The sequence below is a fragment of the Tetrao urogallus genome (assembly GCF_951394365.1).
Source record: "Tetrao urogallus genome assembly, chromosome: 14".
Taxonomy (NCBI): Eukaryota; Metazoa; Chordata; class Aves; order Galliformes; family Phasianidae; genus Tetrao; species Tetrao urogallus.
Window position 1 is genome coordinate 13568368 of NC_136827.1, and position 24909 is coordinate 13593276.

General features: G+C 43.3%; 1 protein-coding gene across 1 annotated transcript; it reads left to right on the forward strand.

The window, feature by feature from the left end:
* RASGEF1C (RasGEF domain family member 1C) lies at positions 1 to 24909 on the forward strand (the record flags this gene model as incomplete). Its single annotated transcript, XM_079542517.1, has 13 exons — positions 1 to 177; positions 1673 to 1795; positions 4342 to 4479; positions 9524 to 9736; positions 12612 to 12686; positions 16292 to 16384; positions 17061 to 17163; positions 17274 to 17353; positions 17810 to 17905; positions 20922 to 21017; positions 22293 to 22416; positions 24399 to 24471; positions 24885 to 24909. 13 exons carry the CDS (start codon positions 1 to 3, stop codon positions 24907 to 24909), a joined length of 1416 nt encoding a protein of 471 aa, XP_079398643.1.

The window sequence follows — 24909 nt, forward strand, 5'->3', positions numbered from 1 at the left end:
ATGCCCCAAACGCTGAGTTCTACCAGTATGTTTACCCCATGTAGCTTCAGCCCTCATCTACATACTTCTAAAGAAGATGAACAAGGAGGGCTTATCTTCCAGGATGGAAACCTTACCTCAGCATCTCTGGATGCTCTAATCCAGCATCTCATACCTACCACTGATTACTACCCTGAGGTAAGCAATTCACAGTATAATAAACAGTTTAATTTTGATGAATTGAGATAGTGCTTTATGCAAAAGTGCCGATGTGTTTGATTTTGAATTAAGAGGTGTAATTTAAAAGCTGGGTGAATTAATGCACTGCTTTGAATGCTGTTTCACCATTCTGGGTTTGTTTCCTTGAAAAAGTAGATCCCAGAGTTTGATGCTACCTTTAAATAAGAAAACAAAGTGGAGAAAAAAAATCCATGGTGACGATGAAATAGCGATTTGCCAAGAGAACTTCAAAAGTGCATCCCAGGGAGGGTTAGATGAAGCAAAAAAAAAATCAAGTCTGAATGGGCATTCAGTTGAATTTCAGTAGCTGTTCAAGTTGTCCAGGTGTCACTGCAGATACAAAGCATTTCCTTAGTGACAACAGAAACGCTGCTTCTGATGGCCTCATAACAAACGAAGGGTTATGCTCATGCTCACAGGGACTTTGCAGTCGCTGGACAACAGGACGCAGATCCTGATCCTCATTCAGTCAGTGAACACTCAGTGTTTCTTCACCACTAATGTGAGGATCTGCAGTGGAAGCAGGTTTATGGTCCTGAAAGCCATTGACTTCACCAGATTCTGCACGTACTCAGTGGAATAGAACAGAGTTTCACTGGAAGACTTTCAAGTGCTAATATGTCTCCATGGAAAGGCTTGTATCTCAAAGCAGCAGAGTAGCATTGACTTCTAGGCAGTTTAGAGGTCTACTAAAGTTATCAATGCAGAGCAGACAGCATGTTTTAAATTACCCACAGCTCAATTTCTGATCAGCTAAAAATAAGTAATAAAGAAGCATGTTAATTATAAGAGAACAGAAAGGCAATAAAATAGGTAATGGGCAGATTAGGCTGTGAGATTTTCATTAAGCAGTGTGTGATATGAAATATTACACCCGCTGCTCAGGAGCATGGCTGGGTCTGGGGGAAAGAAGATAATCCAGGCACCAGGAGGGGATGGGAAGCAGATTTCTGAAGATTCATGCATGTATTTTAATTTCACTGCAGGAATACTTTAAATAGTCCAAGGATTTATCCAACAGGCCTGCTCCCCTCAGCTTTCAGATGGAAGGCTGCATATGGCATAGTTAGACTGGTAGAAATGTGGAGTAGCAGCTGAATAAATTCAGTGTTCCCTTATGGAGGCAGGGTGAGACTCCAGGGCAGAAATGAGATGTGACTGACCCCAGGGTTTCTGAGCTCACAGCCCAGTACAGCAAAGGGATGCCTGAGTCTACACACTGAGTATTCACTGCTCTCTGTGCATTCCTGGTGGTGCTGTCTCCAGTACCTGGCCATCTTTGCCATGGAGGTAGGAGATGCTGCTGCTTCCTGCACTCGTTGTAACCAGTTCCATTTTAAGGGCCAGGAATCCTCCTGCTTTTTGGACACTCAGCTCTGTCCTATCTGTTCCAGTGGAAATAAAACCACAGAATGTATGGTTTATAGTAGGTCTTCTTGTTTCTCTCCCACAGAAAGCCTATATCTTTACATTCCTGCTGAGTTCCAGACTCTTCATTGAACCCCACGAGCTTTTGTCCCGAGTTTGTCACAAGTGCATTGAGCAGCAGCGGCTGGACGACCCTGTGCTGGACAAGGTTAGTTCATCATTTTCAACAGGCAGAGTCTGGTGATCCGGTGTGTGGCTTTGCCTTCTTTTGAATCGAGTGAGACTTTCTTATAATGATGGTTGTTGCTGAGATCTTGACATTGAGGCATCTTAGTATCCATGTCCAAGAGCAGCGCTCCAGGCACCAGTCACTTCAGATCTTCTTCTGATTTCCCTTTTCCCCATTTCAGTCTTCCCAGGTGACTTTCCTTCTTAACTTCTTTAAGGCTTTGATGAAGCCTGCAGGTTGCAAGGAGGTAGGATGTAAACCTCACACGCTGTCAATTGCAGATGTCAGCACACTGCTGTCTCCCCCATTTTACTTAATGCATCTGCCCTTTCTCTTTCTTACTTCTGGTACAGAACGTAGCAGTTCCCCTTGGCCTTACCTGTCACTGTGAACGCCACATAACAGCATGCAGCTTCCCACTAATCCCTCACTGCCAGCACTGACAGATTGTCTGCACAGCCGTGCTGCAGAGCGGCGCTGTCTGGCAAACCAGGAACGAGTTGAAGCAGTGGTGAGGCTATGACGAGCTAACAGAATGAGCAAATCCAAGCTATTAGTGTGTCACAGTCCTCCTGTTTTGCCCAAGTGACTGTGCAGACTGGTACTGTGTACGACAGCAGACGTGTATCCTCTGGCAGTCCTGCAGGCGCTGCGGTGCACATGGATGCCACTGGATCTCATTCAGCAGCAGATTCCATCTGAGCTCTCCTCAGTGCATTGATGGAGACCTCTCCAGTACAATACCTGGAGCAGGAGCTGCATCTTGAGTGCAGTGGAAGGGAGAAGAATGTGCATTGGTTGCAATTTTCCAAAAAAGAACCTAGAATTCTGGAATGATTTTCAGGATCAGCCTTCCCAGCACTGAAACACAATGACATCAAAATGCCCCTTTACCGATATCTGTGTGCTTGTTTCACCCAGGGAACTGTTGGCATGAGTAACAGGATCTCTGCCTTCGCTACATGGTACAACCAGCCAGACAACATGGAAGTCTAGCATGTAGGCTGCACATACAGTGCGAGTTAGAGCTATCTGAGTGAGGTGCAGCATCCAAGACAATTTTTTTTGAGGCGTGATTGATTCTGTTCTGTGATGACACTCTCAGATACAAATTTAGGAGAATGAAAATGTGAGTATTCCAGAGTTTTGCTGCTCATTTCAAGAAATTAGAAGTATTACGAAGAACTCCCAGTCTGCCTGAAGTGAATCTGCATTTTGGAATCCCTGCAGTAATGTGCAGGTGATGAGACACAGCTGATTTTATGTCACTGGGAGTGGGCCTGACCTCGAAACTTTGCACACCAGTGACCTCCCATCCCCTGAGCCATGTCCTGTGACTTGCACAACGTCCTCTCCTTCAGTTCAGAATAGCAGTTTGTACAGCTGGAGCAAATGTCTCCCCAGATCTTTGCAGTTTCCAATAAAGCTTTCCCTTTAGCAGCCACCTGCTGGTCTTTGAGAGTGAGCTTAATGCTAGCTGACAGCAGTTATATTTAGAGATGTGGTTCATTGAAACCTGTTGTTGGTGGAAAGCTGAAATACGCATTTCAACCACCTTGGTTGAAAAGCAGAGACTCAAGAGTATAATTTTCACTGATTACAGGGTATACTTTAGCTACAGTACGTAGGATGCAGAAGAAGGCTGTTTGTTTTGCTCTGTGTTTTCTGTAAATAAAAGTGCAGTTTCTTGTTTAATGCAGTTTCCTTTTCCCTTCTTCTTGGATAACAGAGGATGAAAGCTTTGGAAGCAGCTGCACTGGCTGTCTGTTGAGATAATATTAAGGCACCAGTTGTGCTGTGCCCCACATTTCCCTCCTTGCCCTGTATCATCCTAACTATTCTTGCTGCTGCATCCTCAGATAAAACACGCCAAAAGCAAAGTGGGCACCAGCTGTGTGTTATGTGAGTGAGTGTCCTTGTCTTATCACGACCTTAAGCTCGTGTTGGAGAAGAGCAGTGTTATCACCACTTCAGGTAAAGCTGATGAAATGCTGGTGTGTCCATCAGTTCTTCCTCATGTTTTGTCTGCCACTGGTCACTGAGGTGTTTTTTTTTTCATCCAGACAGAAAAGAAACAAGATTCACCACTTTGTTGGTCAAGAAATAAACTACGGTCAGGTTTTTGGTTTTGTTTTTTTTTTTTTACAAGTGGATGAAAGCACAGGAGGGTTGTGATCAAGGAAGAACACAGGGTTCAAATCATCAGAAGAGCCTGTTGTTTTTAAAAAAGGTACAAAGGTTGCACCAACAAAATGTCCAGCCAGGCACAAACAGACCAATTGCATGTGCAGAATACTTCAATCTGCATGTAAAACAGATAGCTGTGTATGCATCTACGTGCTGGTATTTTTGCATGCCAAAATGTGTCATTTGTGCACTACACTATTTGTTTGCATGTGTGCAGATTTTGTAGGTGCAACTGTAAGTGCCTTCTTTGAAAATCTGGCCCCACATTCAGAAAAATGCTGGAACTTCAGTGAGGAAACACGTTTCAATCCCTGTGCTTTATTCTGGTTTCATTTCAGGCACGGATCAGAAAATTTGGACCCAAAATCTTGCAGTTGCTGACGGAGTGGACAGAAACTTTCCCGTATGACTTTCAGGAAGAGCGGATGATCGGCCATCTGAAAGACATGATTCACAGGATAGCCCCGTGTGATGAGGTGAGGATGTCTGACGTGGGGCATTGTGTGAAAGTGTTAACTGCAGTTTCCCACTTGGTTCTTCCTTTTCCTCCTGATGTTTTCCACTTTCTCTGGAAAATCCGTTTTGTTCTCCCCTAATGGTTAAAACCTCTAGTAGCTTTGCTGAAAACCATGTCTCTCTTGTGGCAGTGACATGGGGATACATCACAGTGATCAGCAGAACCCATCTTCTGCACCTTTGTTTCTAAAAGAAAACTATTCCCATCGCAATGATAGAAGATCTGAGACATAGCATGCACCGAAAGTGTGGTTAGAGTTCAAACAGCAAGAGTGGTGTGGTCTCCCAAGTTACAGTCTATAAGAAGAATGAAGTATCATGACTCGAGAGCAACCACCCTGCACAAGCAATGGCTTAGGGAGCACTTCAGGGTGTTTGAGGTAGTGTGTGAGAGAGGAAGAAGCAGGCAGTCATCAAGTGATGTTGTGGGGCTAAAAAAATACTATTATTGGCTTGAAGGAACCTGACAAAGGCTTTCTATCTCTAAGAAAATGAGTGGTTGTAAAAGTGGAATCACCACGGGGTGTTTTTGTCCTTTTTGTTACCTTTCGTGTCTTCAGTCTGGTAACTTGTAAAACAATCTTTGCATTTTGCCATCTTTTTCATTAGTGAATCAAACGGGTTTGGTTTACACATTCCTGCCTTTTGTGAGAGAGTTCACAGACGCTGTGCTTGAGCTGGTTGATGCTGTAAAGCTGGCACCCAGACAGAAGGCAGGTAGACACAGAATGGCAGACTGGTGCCACTGGGATCCCCATCAAAGTCCATGTGATCTATGGGCCAAGACAGCTTCTGTTGAATCCAGTCTGTTTTGCTGACATTGTGAGATAGCGAGGGAGCGTTCTTACCTTTAAAAAAAAAAAAGCATATTTATGGATATGTAACTTGTCTGGGAGCATAGAAGTGGCAGAAGACAGCAGTGTGTGGCCCTCTGGGCAGAAACTCAGTTTAGATGGTAGGTCCTGTTATTCAAATGAACGAGCTGTGTGTGTGGCAGAGCAGGACATGGGGAACAGAACATCTGGGAGACCTGCTTGTAAACTCAGGTGGGTGAAACCCATAGGTTAATTCAGAAACATTAAAAGTACCACAAAGTCTGTGAAAATAACAAGGATAAGAGCAAATAGCATATAGAGCTCTAATTACGTCTGGGTTAACCATGGGAACTCAGTTCCATGGGCTGCCCCAAGGCCTGGTTTCAGGACACAGATGTATGCACTTCAGTATGACAAAAAGCACAGCACCCGTAGAGTCAAAAAAAGGAATTAGCAGAGTTGCAGTGTAATGAAAAGGAAGTTGAAGCCTCCTACCCACATGAAACATGAGAGCAATGGAAACAGCTGCTTTTGGGCTGGGCTGGAGGCTCTGGGTGGCTGGAGGCTGGCACGGCTCTGCTGACTGGCTGCAGGGATGGAGGATGGGAAGGGGAAGTTGTGTGGTGCTTCACTGGAGGTGGAGGAAACAAAAAAGGCTGCCAGAAGAGGCCATGGTGACCTCGGCTTCATTGATGAGAGCAGTTGAAACTCTCCCTGGCAATGAACTTGTTTCAGCCAGCCACCACAAAAAAGGGCATCAGCATCTGAAGTGAGAGAAACCTGTACAGACCTGCCCAAGTTCTGGATGCTGAAAAGAGGGAAGCAGCCCATAGGGCAGTCAGCAGGGGCTTTATGGGAACAGAGAAAACCCTTTTAAAGGCAACTGCTTCATGTTAAGTTGCTGCTCTGGAAAAGAGCCTTCTTTTCCAGGGTAAGATCAGCCTTCTGCGTACAAAGCAGGCTTTTATTTGCCTAACTTGGACCAACGCTGCACACCTTTGCTCTGGAAGGTGCGTAGCCACACGCTGATGTTCGTGGGTGCTTTGGTGGACCTCTGACTGGACTAGCTTCAGATCATTGTTTTACAAATACTACTAGACCCATAATTACAAGTGATTATGCCTGAGCAAAATCAATAATTAATTTAAGGAACAGCTCATATCCTGCAGATATAAATTTCTTTTCTTTTTTTAAGGAGCAGCACGAAAGAGTGCTCGTGCCCATCAGATGTTTGCAAAAAAAGTTGTTCCCATTGTGGACCACAGAAATTAAAGCTTGAAAGATTTGTGAGGTCATCTAGTCCATGTAGGTTAATGCAGGATTTTCCCCTGCAGTGTATGCTTCTGTCCTTTGTAGAGTCCACTTTCCAAAGGCTCTGTGATGTGCTTATAAAGGTGTCCATGCTGAGAAGCATTTCTTGGTAAGTGCTGTGATTTGCATTTAGAGTTAAAAATTTTAATTAAAATTTGAGCTCCTAAGCCACCTGCTGATGCCTGCCATCTTCAGAGAAACTTTCCCAGTTAAGAATGAAACATTTGCTTTTCATATTAAACAGAAGTATGCTTCTTTTGACTGTTAATGTGGCAACGCAGTGAAATAGAGGATAAGAGTCCAGCATGCAGCTCCTGTACAATGGGGGGTCACTTTGTGGCAAGGTAATTATCAGCACACTGAAGGTAGTGAACAATATTGTTTTCAATTAGTGAACATAATTTAAAGAAAGCAGGAAATGCTTTTAAAGCGACAACCAGCAGGCTTAATTTTTCTCTCCTCCAACCTACAGTAAGGTTTCTAGGTGAGTCTCCTCAAGAACTTTATTCTATGAATTATTTTTATTATCTGTCTCTCATTTCATTCTGCTATCTGTTTGTGTTTCTCACTCCTTTGGTTACTGTTGTCTGTCTGTATCTATCTTTTTGTGCCATATTCCCTATGAAACTAGATGAAAATAGATCTTTTGATGACTGTTTGTTGAGAGATCCACTAAACATCAGTGCTGTTCAAACTATTCTGCTTTTTAGCTTTTCACCCAACAGTGAAGAATTCAGTGGGCAAAGATTCCTTATCCAGTCTCATTTCTGAAAGAGAACTGGATTTTCTGCTGAAAGTTCTTTAGCCAAATGCTTTATATGTCACAGAAAACTTCTACTTTAGTAAAAGTAATTTCCACGTTTACAAAATGTGTTCACAGAATGCTGAAATATTCCCTTATTTAAGTTTCCACTAAAAATAGCATTCTAATCATAGAACTTGATAAGCTGTGCTGACTTTTGCAAACACACCTGGATGTAAACCGGAGAAGTATTTAGATGGTACTCAGCAGTTTGGGTTCAGGATGGCCTTTGTAAATCAAAAGTCTGATCATCTGCTTGGGTGAGGAATTGCATGAAGACCAGCAGTGTGTTGTCCTTGCAGCTAGTACACATCAGGAACTGAAAGAACAGTTTTTATTTTCTAAAAACCTGTTTTCAGTGATTTGTTCCTCACTTGATTTTTCACTCGTGCTCCATGATTTTGAGACCTGTGTGGATGTTCTCCCAAGACAAGTCCCTCCTACCTCCTGGGTCATTGCTTCATTTACTCTGTTTTGTCTCTGTTTTGCAAGATAGCCTGACTGTATACTGCTTCTCTGGCCCGTGCTCCAGCCTGGCTCAAAAGAATGTCGTCTTTGGGTGAACTGAAAGGTACCTCAGTGATGTGAAAACTTCTGTTGGAAGAGCTGTACGAATATGGCAAAACATTGCAGCAAATGCTGAAGCGCTTGTAATTTTTTGAGGGTTCCCAGCCTCAGACGTGTGATGGAAACAGGGTTCATGGAAGCATGTTATTCTTCACTACTTCCAGAATGCAGGAGGTATGCTATGCATACAAGAATACTGACCTCAGCAGCTAAAACTGAAGACCTGCCTACCACCTAGAAAAGTCTGGAGAAGACACAAGCTGTTTCTGAACCATTCCCAAGTGTGCACTGGGCTGTGACTCAGGTGTGTGTTGGCCTTCATGAGATGTCAAACTCCAGCCAGGTCCCTGATGCGATGATAAGAACTGCATGGAGAGTACCAGGGTGTACATCTGCTGTGCAGTACAGATGTAAGAGAAGAGGGCTCTGTGCTGGCTCTGGTTTCACACTGGCCTCTTACAAACAGATGTTAGTGACAACGTGATGTTACTGAAATCTGCCCAGATAGAGAGTGAGGAGATATCCCACTTGTGAGCAGCCGGATATCTTTGTGCTGGGATTGGAGCTGGTAGTAGGCCAGCCTGGAAGCTGTTTTCCCAAGCGACTGCTCTGTGAAATTGAGCTGTCGTACCCATTCCTGATGCTGCTTTGGCTGGGAGAGCCCACAAAGCCTGGCTGTCGAGGAACACCTCAGTATGGTGTGAAGTTTTAGCCCAAGGACTTCTCCAATTAATCCTTGTTTTCAGAGCCCATCCACCAGTACTCTCAGTTTTATGATGTCTGTCTGCATCTGTCAGTCACGAGGAGTTGAAAGCATTTTTATCTACCCATCCTCCATGGCCAGCAGCTCTGCTCTTTTCCTGCAAAGAGCTGCTCCGTCTCTGAGAGGAACCTGCACAACCGAGTAATGATCATCCTGCTGAGCGTATGGCTGTGCCTGGAATATCTTATGAGCATCTTTCACTGGCAATTAACATTTTGGATATTAAATACTCAAAGCTACTCCAACTGGGTAAAAAGTAACAGTGTGCTTAGCTGCTCTCAGCAAAGAAGGATGGAGAGAAAAGCTTTAAAAGCACTTCATATTCTCAATAAATAAGAGTTGACTAGCAACTGTTAACAGGTAGAGCTCTCAGGCAACGTGTCCCTGACATAAAGGATGAGTACCAAATGCTGCTGTGCTCCAGAAAGCTGCAGTAACTCATGTTGTAGCATTCCATCTCCTCTGCTCCCTGCAGCATGGGTGTTGGCAGCAATAAGCGAGTATTAGTGCCAGCCCAGCCCACCAGTCCTGCTTGCCTCTTCTCTAGACTGCAGTCTGTTTCTGTGGTCTGGAGCACAGTACTGTAATTAAGCCAACTGATTGTTCTGAAATAGGCATGTTGAAAATAAAATGATAACCTGTTGCTGGCTTAGGAATACTTTGCAGAAGGTAAAATGCAGCACAAAAACATACCTTCAACAAGTTCTGTGGGTGGCTTACGTTTCTTTCTCTCCCTGTCTCTCCAGGCCTACTGGAAAAAGATGAATCAGCTTTTGCAGACCCTGAATCAGAAGCTTGCCACCCTCAGCCATGGGCAAGAAGGGATTGTCAAGATCAATGCTGCTGTCTCTGATAAGCTGGTTGCCTTTAAAAGTAAACCTCCATCAATTCAGAGAGAAATCCTAAGTGTCTGCAGTGACCCTTACACTCTGGCTCAGCAGCTGACACATGTGGAGCTGGTACGTGGGCATGGTTTCCAACTTTCACAGTCAGAGATATTATTTTAAGCCATCAGCTGCTAAGTATTCCAGACACAACCAAAAAGCGTCTGCGCTGCTGCAGCACATCACACTGCTGTATCAGCACTGCAGTATGAGGCAGGGTCTGAAAGGTTAAGAGATGCATGGGAAGTGAGAAATTACCAGAGTGTTCCTGTGCATTTTGGGGCATGTCACTTTACCTTTTGAGCTTGCTTTGTCATTAAATATGAGTCTTTGTTCCAGGAAGGTGAATAAGGCTTCTGTAAGGTACTTGCTTTGAGCTATAAAACCTGAAGGTGATCGTTAGCCCGTTTGTTAATCGGGAAGAAGTTTTAACTCAAATCCATTCCCACAGATATGTAAAGCATCTGAGCTGCCTTTTTCTTTCTTCCCCTTGTTACTTTGAGCGTGGACATACAAGGGTGTGCAAATATCAGAAAAACTTCCCACCCCCAAACAAAGTCCCGCTGTTTCCTTCCTTGGACCGCAGTCCACTCTCCATCAGTCTCTGGATGATAAATGCACCAATTGCAGTACCAAAATCTTTGCCAGAGCGCTGTGTTGCACACCTTTCTGCCAGGTTCAGGTCCTCCATGGATGTTTGCAGAACACAAAATGTTATTGCTGCCATCTGCAGATCTTTTGATATTGTAACGGCTTTCTACTGCCTGCCCTCCTGTGGACAGTGTTCATTCCAGAGAGGAAGGCTGGGAAAATTAACCATAAAATGGACTGTGGTTTGGAGAGAATATTGTGGAGTTAAAGGTAGGGATTCTGAAAGTAGCTCCTATTGTTATTTGTGAAGAAGTGGGATAGCTCAGAAACGCCCTAATTTTGGATCATCTTCTCACCTTGGTTAGTTTTCAGAACGTGCAGCTTTGGCTCTCTTAGCTGTACGTAGTTTAAGCCAGGAAGTACAAGTCCTTTTGCCCGGAGTTTTTTTCTTGCTTTTCCTTTCTTCTACAATACAAGTGTTCTCCAAGGATTCCCTATATTCAGATTACACTTTTAAAACTGATACACCCAAAGATTTTCATGCCACTTTAATCATTGCTCCCTACCTTCTCTTTCACTTACTGCATCTGGTGCACCAAATACATTGCACTGAAACTGTCAGATACTTAATTGTTAGCAAGAAGTATTTCTGTATTTAATAACAGTTATTTCTGTTTAAGAGCTCTTCAGGCACCAGTGGCATGGTGAGAAGACAAGAGGAATACCTCAAGAACAGCCATAACATTTTCACTTACACAAAACTACCACTGATTTTAATGCTACTCGAGTGTCCTATGACTAGGCTGTACGAATTCCACAGTATTTCTACTGAAATACTTTGTGTGACCTACAACCTACTGCAAATATTTTTCTAATAAGTGTGTTAAAGGGCACGGCAAATAAGAAGGAACATATTTCCTGTGTCATTGAAAATACTGCCTTTGAGATCTTGTAACCTGGGGATCATTTTAATGACTTAGTTTTCATTCCAAAGCATTTTGGAGACTGTACAGTAATGGTTTCCTTGGATATCGAGGAAACCAGCCCCCATCTGCTGACTCCTGGGCTGTTGTTCTGTTGTGGGCTGTGCCCGTCTCTAGCTCAGTCACGGCTGCTAGATTCTTCCTTTTATAGACAATGTAAATGATCTTCTGTCTTATTCCAATAGAATTGTGCTAATGGGCAAAAGTAGAAGTCAAAGGGAGTTAAGGAGCATATTTGAAAACATAGCTCTGAGGGCGTAGTTCATTAAGACATAGGCTGAATAGGCTGGATGGCAGCTATTATAATTAATTGTGACTGCTGTAAAACACCAAATCTTACTTCACATATTTCTCTCGGTACCTTTTAGGTTAATCAATATGATGGATACCAAATCTCAGAGAAATAGCCGAGTTCCCACTGGTGGCGGTGAAGCTGTGTTAGCAGTCAGCACACACTGCTGTAACACCCAAACACACCTGCCCTGACAGTACATTTCAGAAGCACTGACAGCTGCTTGGCTCCTTCAAGGCTGTCATTGCCAGTGCTGAATAAACCTTCCACAAAACAATGTCCGCTTGTATCAGCAACGTGGGCCCTCTGGGGAACCAAAGGGAGCTCCCATAGAGGCAGGATCATGAGTGACAGCGTATTTTTTTAGTCCACAGTGCTTACTGTGGTCTTTTAGTCCTGATGCAGAGGAATAAAACCGCTCTTCTTCCCAAACAGTGGCTGCTGGTCTGACTGAAATTGCCACATTTGTTCAGGATCTGGTGGAGGTGGACTGTCCTTTATCAAGAGAGATCTGGGTGCTTTATTCGCTCTTGTTTTGGCTAATGCCTGGGATGCTCTCCAGAGTGAGCAATGACTGTAATCTAAGCACACACATCTCTCGTGCCTTCCCCAGTGGCACACAGCCAGCCCCCCAGGGCATCACCTGAGCTTGGCTGGTAGGGAGGCAGGGTCAGAGCACTGCGCAGCTGCCAACGAATTGCTATGGTTACCAGAGCTCAGTATTTCTGCCATTTGAACAACTGGGAAACGCAGCCATTGAGAAATGCTGGGCAGCAGTAGGTCTGTGGCAGCTCCAGGCATGCAACTGAGGTCTTGCAGCTCCCAGATGAGGATCAGCACCTTTCTGTCTGAGCACTGAAGAGAGCTCTTGCTGTGATTTCTCACTTACAAGATGTACACTTTCTATTTTCTACTGAAATAACTCTAATTGTTCTTATCAGTGTTAACATCTTATTCTAGTTGGCTGTCTACAAGTTCAACATCACCATTCAGAACTTAAAGATAATGGCAGTGTTTTATGAAGAGAAACAACAGGCATTGTGGAGTGCTTTCTCATTTCTTCCTGTCTTTGTGTCTCTAATAGGAGAGGTTAAGTCACATCGGACCTGAGGAGTTTGTGCAGGCATTTGTACACAAGGATCCTCTGGATGGCACCAAGGTATGCTCTGTCCACATAAGAAGTATTTCCAACAGTAACTGATGTAAGCCATAAAAGCAAGCCTGGGACATCACCAGGGCAAGGCAGCTAGCAGGGCTGTATTCTCACAGCAAGGATGGACCTGTTGGTGGAGCTCTAGCTGGTGGGTTCATTGCCATTCCTTCATGGTGAGAATGTGTCCCAGCCAGAGACTGGCCTACACAATGAATTTCTGGCCTTTGGCTCTTCCTCTTCACCTGTTTTGGCCAGGGCACACAACTTGTAGCTGCGTGGAACCTGGAAATGTCTGTTCCTAATGTTAAAGGCATAAGGACTCTGGCCGTGGTGTAATGGCCACAGTGTGTGCCCAGACACCACAGTACTGAGTCAGTGCGTCATGAATCAACATTCTCTCCTCTCTACATACAATAGCTTTTAACCCGGAGCGCTGCAGGGAACGAAGTGCATGATCAGGGTTTCCTCCAGAGTTCTTGGAAGCCAGTTGGAGTCTTTCCATGAGTTCCAGTGGGGTTTGAAGCAGCATTTCGATGAGTGCTTCAGTAAGGAAAGAGAATTCCAGCTGGAGAGCAAGAGTTTGGTATTTCATATGCTGACGAGAAAAGAAAGAGGATGGAAAATTCTTAGAACCACAAAAGGGCTCCCACTGAGATCGTCTATCAATGGCAAAATTGCATCATTAGATAGAGGAAGACTTCTTGCTAAAATGTTTTCCAAAAAGCACCAAAATAACTTCTAAAGGTGAAGGGAGGGAGGTATGAACAGAGCAAATGTGCAGTCGTGAGCTTTCTCCTTCTTGTATTGGAGTTACAGAGATTCTGCAGTTTGTTTCAGGGAGAGAGGAATGGGCAGAGGTGTCTCAGGTGTTGTGAACATTGATCACATCCTTTAGGAAAGAACCCCTGTGTGACAAAGATGTGTCAGAAGCGTGAAATATCAGGGCAGCCGGAGCTGAGATTTCAGTAACCCGCTGTGAGCATGAGGGATGAGATTGAAAATGAAGTGTCTCAGGAAGTCATCATCTCTGTTACGAAGTAAAATGAAAGAGATCAAGTGGAGGCTCTGAATCTGAGTAAATTTTGGAAGGATAGGAGGGAGGCAGCAGTGAATGAAATCAAACTACATAAAGCCACACAGGGAAAAGGATGCTAAGAGGGAAATGTTCAGTAATAAGCTGAAGCAGGCACAGTGGCTGTAGCTCTGCACAGAATTTGTCTGGAATTTCAAATGTAGTGGCAGAACAGACGAATACCAAGATATGAAGAGAAATATGAAGAAACATCTGCTATGGTGGATAGGAAGGATTTGAGTGGGAGGTGGAGAGCAAATATCAAAGCAAGGATGCATCACTGCATTGACTTCTAAGTTCAGAGCGTGTCTTCCTTCAGATAGGCTCTATTGAGTACAGAAAAAAAGGCCTTAATGTTTTCACACAAGATACGACACTAAAGAATTAGTGGGCTTCAGGTCAGCAAGCTGGTGAAAGCAGGGGTAGTCTGCAACTTGTCAGCATCTTCTTCCTGGGTTGAGAAGAGGTCCCAGCGATGACTTGGAAGATCCTCCGTGCCCTGGTGTGTTACAGCTGAGAGATTGTGTGGGACCTGGCAGAGCATTGTGCACAGCAGCACGCGCCTCACGTGGAGTGACAGGTACCTACCTGGCCCATGGTGAGCACCACGTTCGCCACTGGGCTTTGGCTCTGGTTCACATTGCCTCCAGGTGGAGATCATTTTAAATATCATTCTTGCATGAAGGCTTCCAAAAGTTTCATTTATGAATGTTTATCAAGCACTTTGAGAGCTGCTGATGGAAGATGCTGGGGAGGTGCTAAATGTTGTTGCCATTTATAAAGCTTAACCTTTAAAAGGCAATCTGTTTCGACATTAAATGTGCACGTTTTAACCAAGTTAGATGGCATTAGATGTGGTTCTTATGCCGTGGCATGGAACAGCAGTGCTGTGATGGAAATACCATGTTCAGAACAAAACCAAGGTTTTGTGTACTTTTTCTGCGGTAGCAGGGGGCAAAAAATACCACAGAGTGCAAGAAAAGTAACAGCTATGAGTGGAGTGGGGCTGTGTTGGGATTTCTTTTAGTTTGACATTCACGTGTTGCTTGCCAACATTTACTTTTGAGATGCTTTGATTTATCTGTGTCCAGTTTTGGGCCCCTCACTGCAAGAAAAATATTGAGGCCCTGGAATGTGTTCAAAGGAGGGCAACAAAGCTGGTGAGGGGTCTGGAACACAGGCCATATGAGGAGAGGCTGAAGGAGCTGGGAATGTTCAGCCTGGAGAAGAGGAGGCTCAGGGAGACCTTATTGCTCTCTATAACTTCCTGAAGGGAGGTTGTAGTGAGCTGGGGGTCGGCCTCTTCTCTCGTGTCGTTAGTGATAGGACCAGAGGGAATGGCTTCAAGCTACGGCAGGGGAGATTCAGGCTGGACATGAGGAAGTATTACTTTTCAGAAAGGGTGGTCAGGCACTGGAATGGACTGCCAAGGGAGGTGGTGGAGTCACCGAGCCTGGGGGTGTTCAAGGAAAGGCTGGATGTTGTGTTGAGGGACATGGTTCAGTGGGAGCTATTGGGAATAGGTGAACGGTTGGAGTGGATGATCTTTTAGGTCTTTTCCAACCTTGGTGATTCTATGATTCTATGATTTCTTTATTTATTGTATAGATAGTCCTTCCATAAAATGGCTAGGAACATCAGGCTTCAGATTGGTGGCCTAGTACCATCGTACTGTGATTTCTTTTTCTAAATGTGCTTGCATACAGAATCGCAGGGATGTTTCCTTTGAATTACCTTAATTAGAAGAATCTTAATGTAAGGTAACTTGCTGTAACATTAAGACCCAGGTTTTAGGCACCTAACTGACATAATATGGGTAATTTCATCGACATCCGTGGATCTGTGTTTATGCATTGCGGTTTTTTTTCTTAGCAGAGTGTATTTCTGGCAGCTCTGGGAGATGATCATCAGAACAGTACAAAAATTTGGTATTCTCTGATACCCTCTAGTGGATGCTACTGAATGTTCACATAAATCATGTGAACCGTGAGGGAGCAGGGTGTCCTAGATGGAGGGTCTCAGAGTTTAGGGCTGGAGAAAGGAGTCGAGTTCTTATGATGCCCACCAGTGTCTTCAGGCTGTGTGAACTACCCTGTGTCTCTGCTGAAGTCAGAGTGTCTGGATATCAAGCAATTGAAAGAGTTCAGCCAAGTATCTGCACCTGTATCAGCAGAGGGAATTTATGTGAAGTTTCATGTAAGAAGTAAAAAATGTGTTTCTTTGCAGTGACTCTTACTGGTGAAGTCTCCCTTGTGTGTAAGCAGCCTGTTCCAGTGCAGCCAGCAAGAGAGATCTGGGGCAGTCAACAGCCTATTATCCTGAATACTCAGGAGACTAAAGGGAAATATATATTTTTTTCCCATAGAGAAGCAACTAGAACTATTTTTTCTTTTGCTTTTTTCTTGTGCTAAGGCACAGTCTTCTCTGTATGTGAGAGAGATGTGGCCAAACGATTACCTTCGTGTAATGGGTATTTTGCAATCAGGCAGCTGACTGAACTGCAGTTACATGTCTTTGTGTGGTTTTTTTTCCTCCCCAGCCTTGTTTCAGTGACCAGAAGACCAGTAACCTTGAGGCCTATGTGAAATGGTTCAATAGGCTCTGCTACCTCGTAGCAACAGAAATTTGCATGGTAAGTGGGAAGCACGCAGCTCGTTTTACACATACTTGCAGTACCAGTTTCAGATGGTACACTAATAAGCAAACCTGGGGATTTATTTCTTGTGACCTAGCTAAGCATCTGACAGTAAGTTTTAGTAATGCTGCATTCACACGAGCAAGCTGATAAATGACAAACAGATTACAAAACAGAGCTGGCAACACATGGAGGTACACTGCTCTATTGATGTAGTAGGAGCACAGTGTGGAATAATGAACCCTGCAGGGAGAAAAAGAGGAAAAATTGAATTATCCTGTGAGATTTCTGCTGGAAAAGATTCTAGTGGAGCAGTATTTGTTATCTGTCATCCTGAAGCTCTGCTGTGCATGTGAATTCCCATTGCATAGCTCTTTGTCCTGCTGCCCATTACTGGAGCTGTGTTTGTTGTGATTTTAAACTTGGCAGACTTGGGTTTAGTTCAGTTGGCCCCATCAAAATGAAGTGAATGTTTTCTCCTTTGAAGGGAGGAATTGTAGTGGGATATCCTACATAACTTGTGATTGGAAAGCATTGCCATCTGAAGATCTTTGGGAAGGTGGGGTGATTCCAGTCCAGTTAAAATGTGGATTTAGAACACAGGCTGTCACTCAGCCTGCTCTGCCCTCCAGTTCTGTGCATGCTCATTACAAATGCCTGTTTTAATTTACAGCCTGCAAAAAAGAAACAGCGAGCACAAGTCATTGAATTCTTCATTGATGTCGCCCGAGAGTGCTTTAACATAGGGAACTTTAATTCACTGATGGCAATCATTTGTGAGTACAGCTCCTAACCAGATGTCTCCACTGGCTGTAGCAAAAGCAAAAGGGGAAGTCTGAGTCTCATCCATGGCTTTTTGTTTTTTTTCCTTCTTTTTCCCTCATAGCTGGAATGAACATGAGTCCTGTTTCTCGGTTAAAGAAGACTTGGTCAAAAGTAAAAACAGCCAAATTTTTCATTCTTGAAGTAAGTACATCAATAAAGACATGCTGCTTGAATTATTTATTTATCTATTTATTTTTGTATGTTTGTGAATTTCCACATTGTTATCCAGGTATGAGATGTTTGTGGACACATTTCACTGGCAGAGGTTTGGATTCCGGCCGAAGTTGCTAAAGGATGGTGAAGAAAGTGTGAAGCTGCTGGTGTGCAGAGGGGTAGCAGAGCACTTGAATGTTACATGCAAAAAGATATTCAGAATCTAAAAGGAAGCGACGAGTGGCTTGGGGAGGATGGGCTGATATACAAGCAACAGTTCTCAATCTGATGCCAGTGTTGTTTGCTTGTGGTTCATGGGCTTCTATGTGTATTTTTGAACATGTAGGCTTGGCTCTGTTCAAGTTTTGGTACAACTAAGGGCAAAGCTGTCTTCAGAGGACTCAGGCTGCTTTCTAACCAATCTGTTGTCTTTTGTATATCTAGCACCAGATGGACCCCACCGGTAACTTCTATAACTACAGAACGGCATTGCGGGGGGCTGCTCACAGGTCCCTCACTGCACACAGCAATAGGGAGAAGGTAGGTGTGACCACATCTCATGTACCCGCAAATCAGTGGTGTGCATCTCTACCGAAAATGTGACTGAAGCTCTGCTGTCCCCTTTTCCATGGGGCACCAGTGCAAGGTTTCACTGCTAAATGCAATGGAAATGTAAATCTGCAGCTGAAAGGGGTTTGAAATGGATCAGAGGGCTTTTGTGAACTTGCTGTCAGGAAGCCAGGGCAGGCAGAGCACGTAGAATGGATGACTTTGTGGCAAGCATCTCTGTGCCTCTTGAAAGGTCACATTGTTTAGATTGATAAACCAGAGGAAAAGGTATTCCAGAGTAAAATGACTTTTATTTTGGCATGGAGCATCAGCCTGGCAGGCCCAGGTGGAGCTGTGCTTTGTTGCAGCCATGCCAGGCAGCTTCTCTGTGCAGACAAGCCTTTATTGTATGGCCTGTGATTTGAGATACAGAGCAAAGGGCACAGCACTCAGAGGTGATGAGGTGGTTCTCCACTTACATTAGAGAAAGATGATTTACTGCAAGTCATGCAAAAGAGTGTGGTCTGAACCCATTGCAGCAAATTTGGAATGAAAGTCTGTCCTGTTATGTTTTCATTTCATTTGTTGCCATCCTGCTGAGCAAGAATTGAATCACCACTGTCTGTGGCAGATACATTGCGTTCTGATCAGATTCATGAGATGTTAGTGCAGCATCCTACTGTTTTGTGCCTGCATACTTCTTGTTTATTTTCTTATTTCTCCATTCTGTTCCCTTGTTTTGTTTTGTGAAAGAGCGTTTCTTTTTAACATTGCACATAGTCATAAATGGGTGATCTCTACACAGCGTGGCTAAGGTACATACTGCATGAACCAGCATAATACAGAATTAAATGTTCTCTCACTGGAGGAGCGAGAGCAAATGCTGATCTCACATCCCTGTGAATTTGATGTAAATCTGCTGAAGCTAATGGAATCTCACAGCAGTTACAGCGAAATGAGATCAGCAGCTGGTCGCAGGCTGACTCAGCTGCGAAGGGAGTGCTGAGTTGTTCTGAAGAGCACATCTCAAGAAGAGACGATGGCTTTGGATGTTCTTTAGCAGAAGAAACCCTTTTAACTTTCACACCATGCAGCAAGGACCTATCAGTCTGAGATCCTTCTGCAGTTTAATTCTTCTGCAGCCATCATATATATTGAAGTCAGCAGCTCTGTTGTTTAATTTCCTGCAGTTGTTTGCAATCTCTGACATATCTCTAGCCCTAGCTGGTTAAGGGAGAGCAGGGAGATTATTAAATTGAAAGGAATCTATTTTACATAGGAAAAGAAACATATTCTGTTTACCTTGTGAACATAACATTATGTTCAAGAAAAAGCTGAAGCATTTGACTTGGTAGTTGGTCAAGCTGGGCATCTTACAGAGACAGCAGATCTTGTAATTCATGCTGTAGGAATTAAGGAATTTTGTTGCCTACTGTAAGCCATATTATTCATTATTTATTTTATTGACTTTGAATAAAATTAAAGAAACATGATCATTTTTTTAATAGAAAACGTTTGCAGCAAAGCTCTCTCATTGAAGAAAATATTTTGCTTCAGATTGACTTGTGCTTATAACAGTTTGAGATCCCAGTCCCCTCTGCCCCTCTTCCCACCACAGAAGCACATGTGAAGATGCAGGCTTCATCCATCTCCCTGGGACACAAGGTGCTCTGCTGGGAGGGCAGAAAGAAACCTGCCCAAGTGCAGGGTGAGAGAACAGGCGATGAAGGAGGGAGGACATTTCCTGCAGAACTTGGTGTGCTTGTTAGGAACCGTCTGGTTTTATCTATGCAGTCAGCCGACCTCTGCCACATCCAAAATTAAGTCGTTCCGCTGGGACACCCTGCACAGTGTTAATGGCATTGCTCTGATTGGCTTTGGAACGCTGGGAGGATGTGCAGGGCAGCGCTGTGTGTCGTTGCTGTGTGATGCTTTGGAGGAAGAACATGTCTGAGCTCATTAGCTTTCTTCTTTCTGCAGGAGGCAATTGTCCTTCAGCAAGTGGGTGGGTTGGATGGTTTGGGGAGAATCAAAAGGGAGTGAAATTTGAGTTTCTGGCGCTAACCCAGACTTTATGCCAGCAAAGACTCTGGATTGAAGCCAACGCTGAAATGTAACTATATCCACTTTTGTTGCTTTTACTACAGAAACTTGGAAAACAAAGCATGCAGTGCAGCATATTTTTATTAGGGAAATAAATACTGACCCAAAGACAGAAATCCCTTGGAAATGTGTGGAGAATTTGTATTCTAGGGAATGTCTTTGCTTCCTTTTGGATGCAGATGAGAACAAGCTCTGCCCACGCTCCGAGCTGGCTGGTGGCTTTGTAGCTGTATTAGCATGGCACATAGCCCACATTAATATACCTTCCTTCCCAGCAAGGCTCTTAGTTTATGTGACCCGGCCCTCAGTAGTGCAGAGCAGGGCAGAACAAGCTTGTATCTGCCTGCAAAAAAATACACAGAACCTGGCAGTAATTGCTAGCTGGGGATCAGGGCCTGGCTCCAGCTCTCCATGAGTATCTTTTGACTTCATGAGATCATTTTCCTTGTTCAGAGACAGCAGTGGTTCTTTGGTTCTCAGCTGCCTTTAAGTTGCTCAATTTGTGTAGGCAACAGCTTTGCTTGTAAAGACCCAGCAGAGAAAGGAAGGGTTGTGTAGCTTTTTTTGTTTGTTTGTTCTTTGCTGTCTGATCTTGTCATCAGACAGTGATGCTGTGGATATACAGAAAGTTAATAAACTGAGTTATCAGTATTTTCATAGTCATGGCTGTCTGCTCAGTGACTCTTGCTTTCAGTTCATGCTCCTTTCAGTGTTCTCCTGATGGCTGAGCATGTCTGTTTATCCTGCTGCCCTTTTGCTTGCTTCTCACTCTGCTGCTTTTTAAGTTCCCAAAACAGTGAAAAGTAAATACTTATCTTTTCTCTTCTCTCCTGACTGAGTTCTTCTTTCATGCAGAGAAAATACTGAACTGGAAAGATAATAGTTATGCCATTTCTCTTCACAGATTGTGATCCCTTTCTTCAGCCTATTGATCAAAGACATTTATTTTTTGAATGAAGGATGTGCTAATCGCCTTCCAAATGGACACGTCAACTTTGAAGTAAGATCTGAAAAATGTTTTTATCTCATTCTGATAGCACTAAGATCGTGTGCCTGCAATTTCAGTGCAGCCCAACAAAGGCTGAATATGCCAAAAGGGACAATCTCAAGTGACTGCTTGAAGGTTAAACCAATCTCAGAATGTTTTCTGAAAGAAATAATGTATATGTTTTGTATAGACATTGCAAACAGACCGTTCTGACTTGCTTCACGCGGGTTGGCTGCTGGAAATACAATGTCAGCAATATGCATGATTATATTTATGGCTTGGAGGGGAGGATGACTTTCAGAAAACAAGGGAAAAGGTGCACATGTAGATAAATCAGTGTGAAATGTTTTATAATTCATTGTATCTGTTTTGTAATAACTTTTTTAATAAAAAGACTTGGCAAAGTAAGACATAAATTGGTTGTGGTCAATAGACAAAAATTAGAATACAGAAGCAGAATTACAGTGCAGTCTGCCATGCTGTTGATGTAAGGATTTGATTGTATAATCTGTTGCTCTAAATTTTACACAGAAGAATTTCTATCAACGATAGCAGAATACCCTCCCACAGCCTGGCCCTGGGTGGCTACATATCCTGAGTGGTTGCAGTTCTGTGCTGGGGAGGGTGGTTTACATTCGTGCAGTTTGTTGCTGGTGGCTGTGCATAGGCACTCACATTCTTACTTTGTGCTGTGTGCTGCAGTTGCTGTGTTCTTGCATTCTGATGGGGATAGAGATGGAGTGCTTTCAAAAGAACTGCCCCATGTCAATGAGAAAACAGTTCTTTGGCTCTCAGATTCTTTGTAAATCAGCTCTTCAGCATCTCTTTGGTCAGTTCCATTACGTTTGTCCTCCTGCTGGGGCCATTGTGAGATAGTGAGCAATGCATAAGATAGAGCCTGGCATCCCCTCGAGTTATATCAGAACTTTTTTGCCATGTGTATTTACTGTTAGAAGGCCTAAAGAGTTGTGAGGAATTGGAGTCCCTCCACCTTAGGTAAGGTGTCTAATTCTGGTCCCTCAAAGTTTATGCCCATAGCTTTGTTCATGGATACATTTTCACTTAAATACAAACTGAGACTACTTGCAAGGAGGAGTGGAGCACACCCTTTCTTCCTTCTTTCCCCAGCAAACGAGCAGAGAAAATCTACCAATCTAAAAGATCCGAGACTCCTTTCTCCCAATGTCCTTGTGGTCAGGAACCCTACATCCTGATCTGCTGCTTGGATGTGGTTGTTTAAGTGAGATAGTGGAACTGTATCTGAATGGAATGGGTTTATGTTTACAGAAATTCCTGGAACTGGCTAAGCAAGTAGGAGAATTTATAACATGGAAGCAAGTGGAATGTCCCTTTGAACAAGATGCTAACATAATCCACTACCTGCACACTGCTCCCATTTTTACTGAAGATGGTAAGACTGTACAACCTCTAATCACTGAAAAAATGTCTCTTTATCACTACCAATTAACATCTTGACCCATCTCGGGTGATCTCTCTCACTGACCAGTTCCATTTCCTTCCTAGCCTTCCTGTCATGCAGCTTGTTTATTATCCCCAGACTACCAACATGCTTTTGCAGATAAAGCCTTCTACCTCATGAAGCTGCTGTCTGATTACTTTTCTCTACTCCATAGCTTGTCCAAAAGGCACTGCTATCTAGGAAGCTGTCGTGGTAGCCCTGTTTTTGAAATCAAGAAAAGAGGCCATAGAACCATGTTGTGGGTTGCTCTGAATGTCAGCTGTCCCTTAGCCAAATTCATGCAGTGATTGATGGAGCCAGGACTCATCTCTTCTGCAAACCAACACTGTCACCTATTCAGTGAACACAGCTTCAGGCTATGGTCATTCAGCTGACCTCCTTCACTGCAGCAGAAAAATATTTACAGAAACGATTTTTTAAGAAGAATATTTTCTAGTGACTAACTTAAGCTGCAGCTATAAAAAAAGCTGTTCTGAAATTGTTTTTCTGATTTAACTTTTAGTTCTATGTGTCTTCTCTTTTCTTCTTTCAATCTGCTGCCCAGCACAACGGGCTGTGTCATTTCATACTGTTTCATGTTGGTTGCTTCTTGGTGTGTTGTCATGCACAGAAACTGTCTACAGCTATGTTCCCATAGGCCGTACTGGGTTGGGTTTCTTTTTCCTTGATTCTTTAGACAGTTTTCTATACTCATCCAAGTTAATCACACCAGACAGCTTTTCAAAGACTACTACAGAACACTAAATGCTGCCTCAAAAATCCTACCTAAATACTAAGAGAAACAGCTGCCAAAATGGAATAATGAATGTGATTGAAGTAATATGTATTGAAAGGAGACAGCATGGAGGCATTTGTTCTGTATTTAGGCTCTGAAGGGATATGAAGTGAAAGTCAAGTCACAAGTGGTGTTTAAAAGTGCAGATTTCAGGCTGGTGAACCAACAAAGGGTGACCTCAAACCACTAATTGTTTTCATATTTTCTTTCTCATATCCTCTGCCACATTCGCACTGTTTTTGGTAGATGTCCTTTGTAGAAGCCAGAGCAGGCCTCCCCTGCTGCCCATGGGGATAGTGGTGAGCAGAATCACCCTGAGTAAAAGACAGGAGAATGTATTAGACAGATGCTGCACTGGTATGTGACATACTGCTATACATCTGTAGGCCCATCACAGCATGTAGGAGCAGTGGCCCAACAGTTTAATGTTAAAATGGGCTTGAATTATAGCACAGACTTCAATACTGAGATGGTTCCAGTATTAAAGAATTAAGCATCACCAAACAGTCAAATGACGAAATACATATGCATGCAAGTTATAGCTCACTTAATTTTATTATTTTTTTTTAAACAGTGAGACATCAGTGCACCACCAGGAAGCTGTACAGCCTGGGTGCATGTTGGTACCATAGAATTCACCCTCATGGCAAAGTTTTGCAGAAAAAGAGACCTGTTTATTTTCTTCTACTGTGTTCCGTCTCTGGTTTCCGTAACTCATTCTTATCTTGAGGCTGTTCTGTATTCATTTAAGATACCATGTCCCGTCAGGCCTTGAAGAGATTGAGGAAGATTAAGTTGTGTTAAATGATGGGAATAGTCTTGAATGTAAAAAGTTTATTTGCCACAATATCAAATCTCTCATTTTTTATGGAGATCATTTAACTGTTTGGTATTATTATAAGCAGGTCATGCCAGCATATATTAACTCTGGGCTCCTCTTCCATCAAAGCTAACCTAACAGATTTCCAAAGATAGAAATGTGAACTAAGCAGCAGCGTCCTGCTGGTTGCCAGCAGTGTGGTGAGCCACAAACTTATAACAAGCTGTCCTTACTTTGTTACAGGATAGGACATACATGAACGCAGACACAAAGGGATTTACTGCTTCTGTTGAAACAACATATTTTTAACTTTTCCAGGTTTATATCTGGCTTCTTATGAAAGTGAAAGTCCGGAAAACCAGACAGAAAAAGACAGATGGAAATCCTTAAGGTAACCTCTCATTTTATCAGCTCAATTCTAAAGTACCTTCAAATGCTGTGTGGATAGGCAGAGCCTGTAAAGTGCTGGCATTGCAAGCGTGACCTCTGATGGAGGTTTTTTCCATTTATGACTAATTGACAGAGCTGGAGCTGCCCTGATAAAAGCTAATCTTAATCTCAAATTATCCACCATTTGAAGGACATTGTTCTCCACTTGTGCATTTCTGCAGTGCTTGTAGCCCTGCAGTAGAGGTCTCCGAGTTTAATGGAATCCTCCTTCAGTCTGTGTCTCTTATAAGAGATGTAACATGGTTTGGTGTAAATGAGAATCTGAAGACAGTGATGTAAAAACAAAAGGAAACAAAAAAACAACACCCTTTATAATTACTAATTATTCATTGTTCTTATGTTTTAAATTTACAGATCCACTATTTTAGGAAAGACTTGA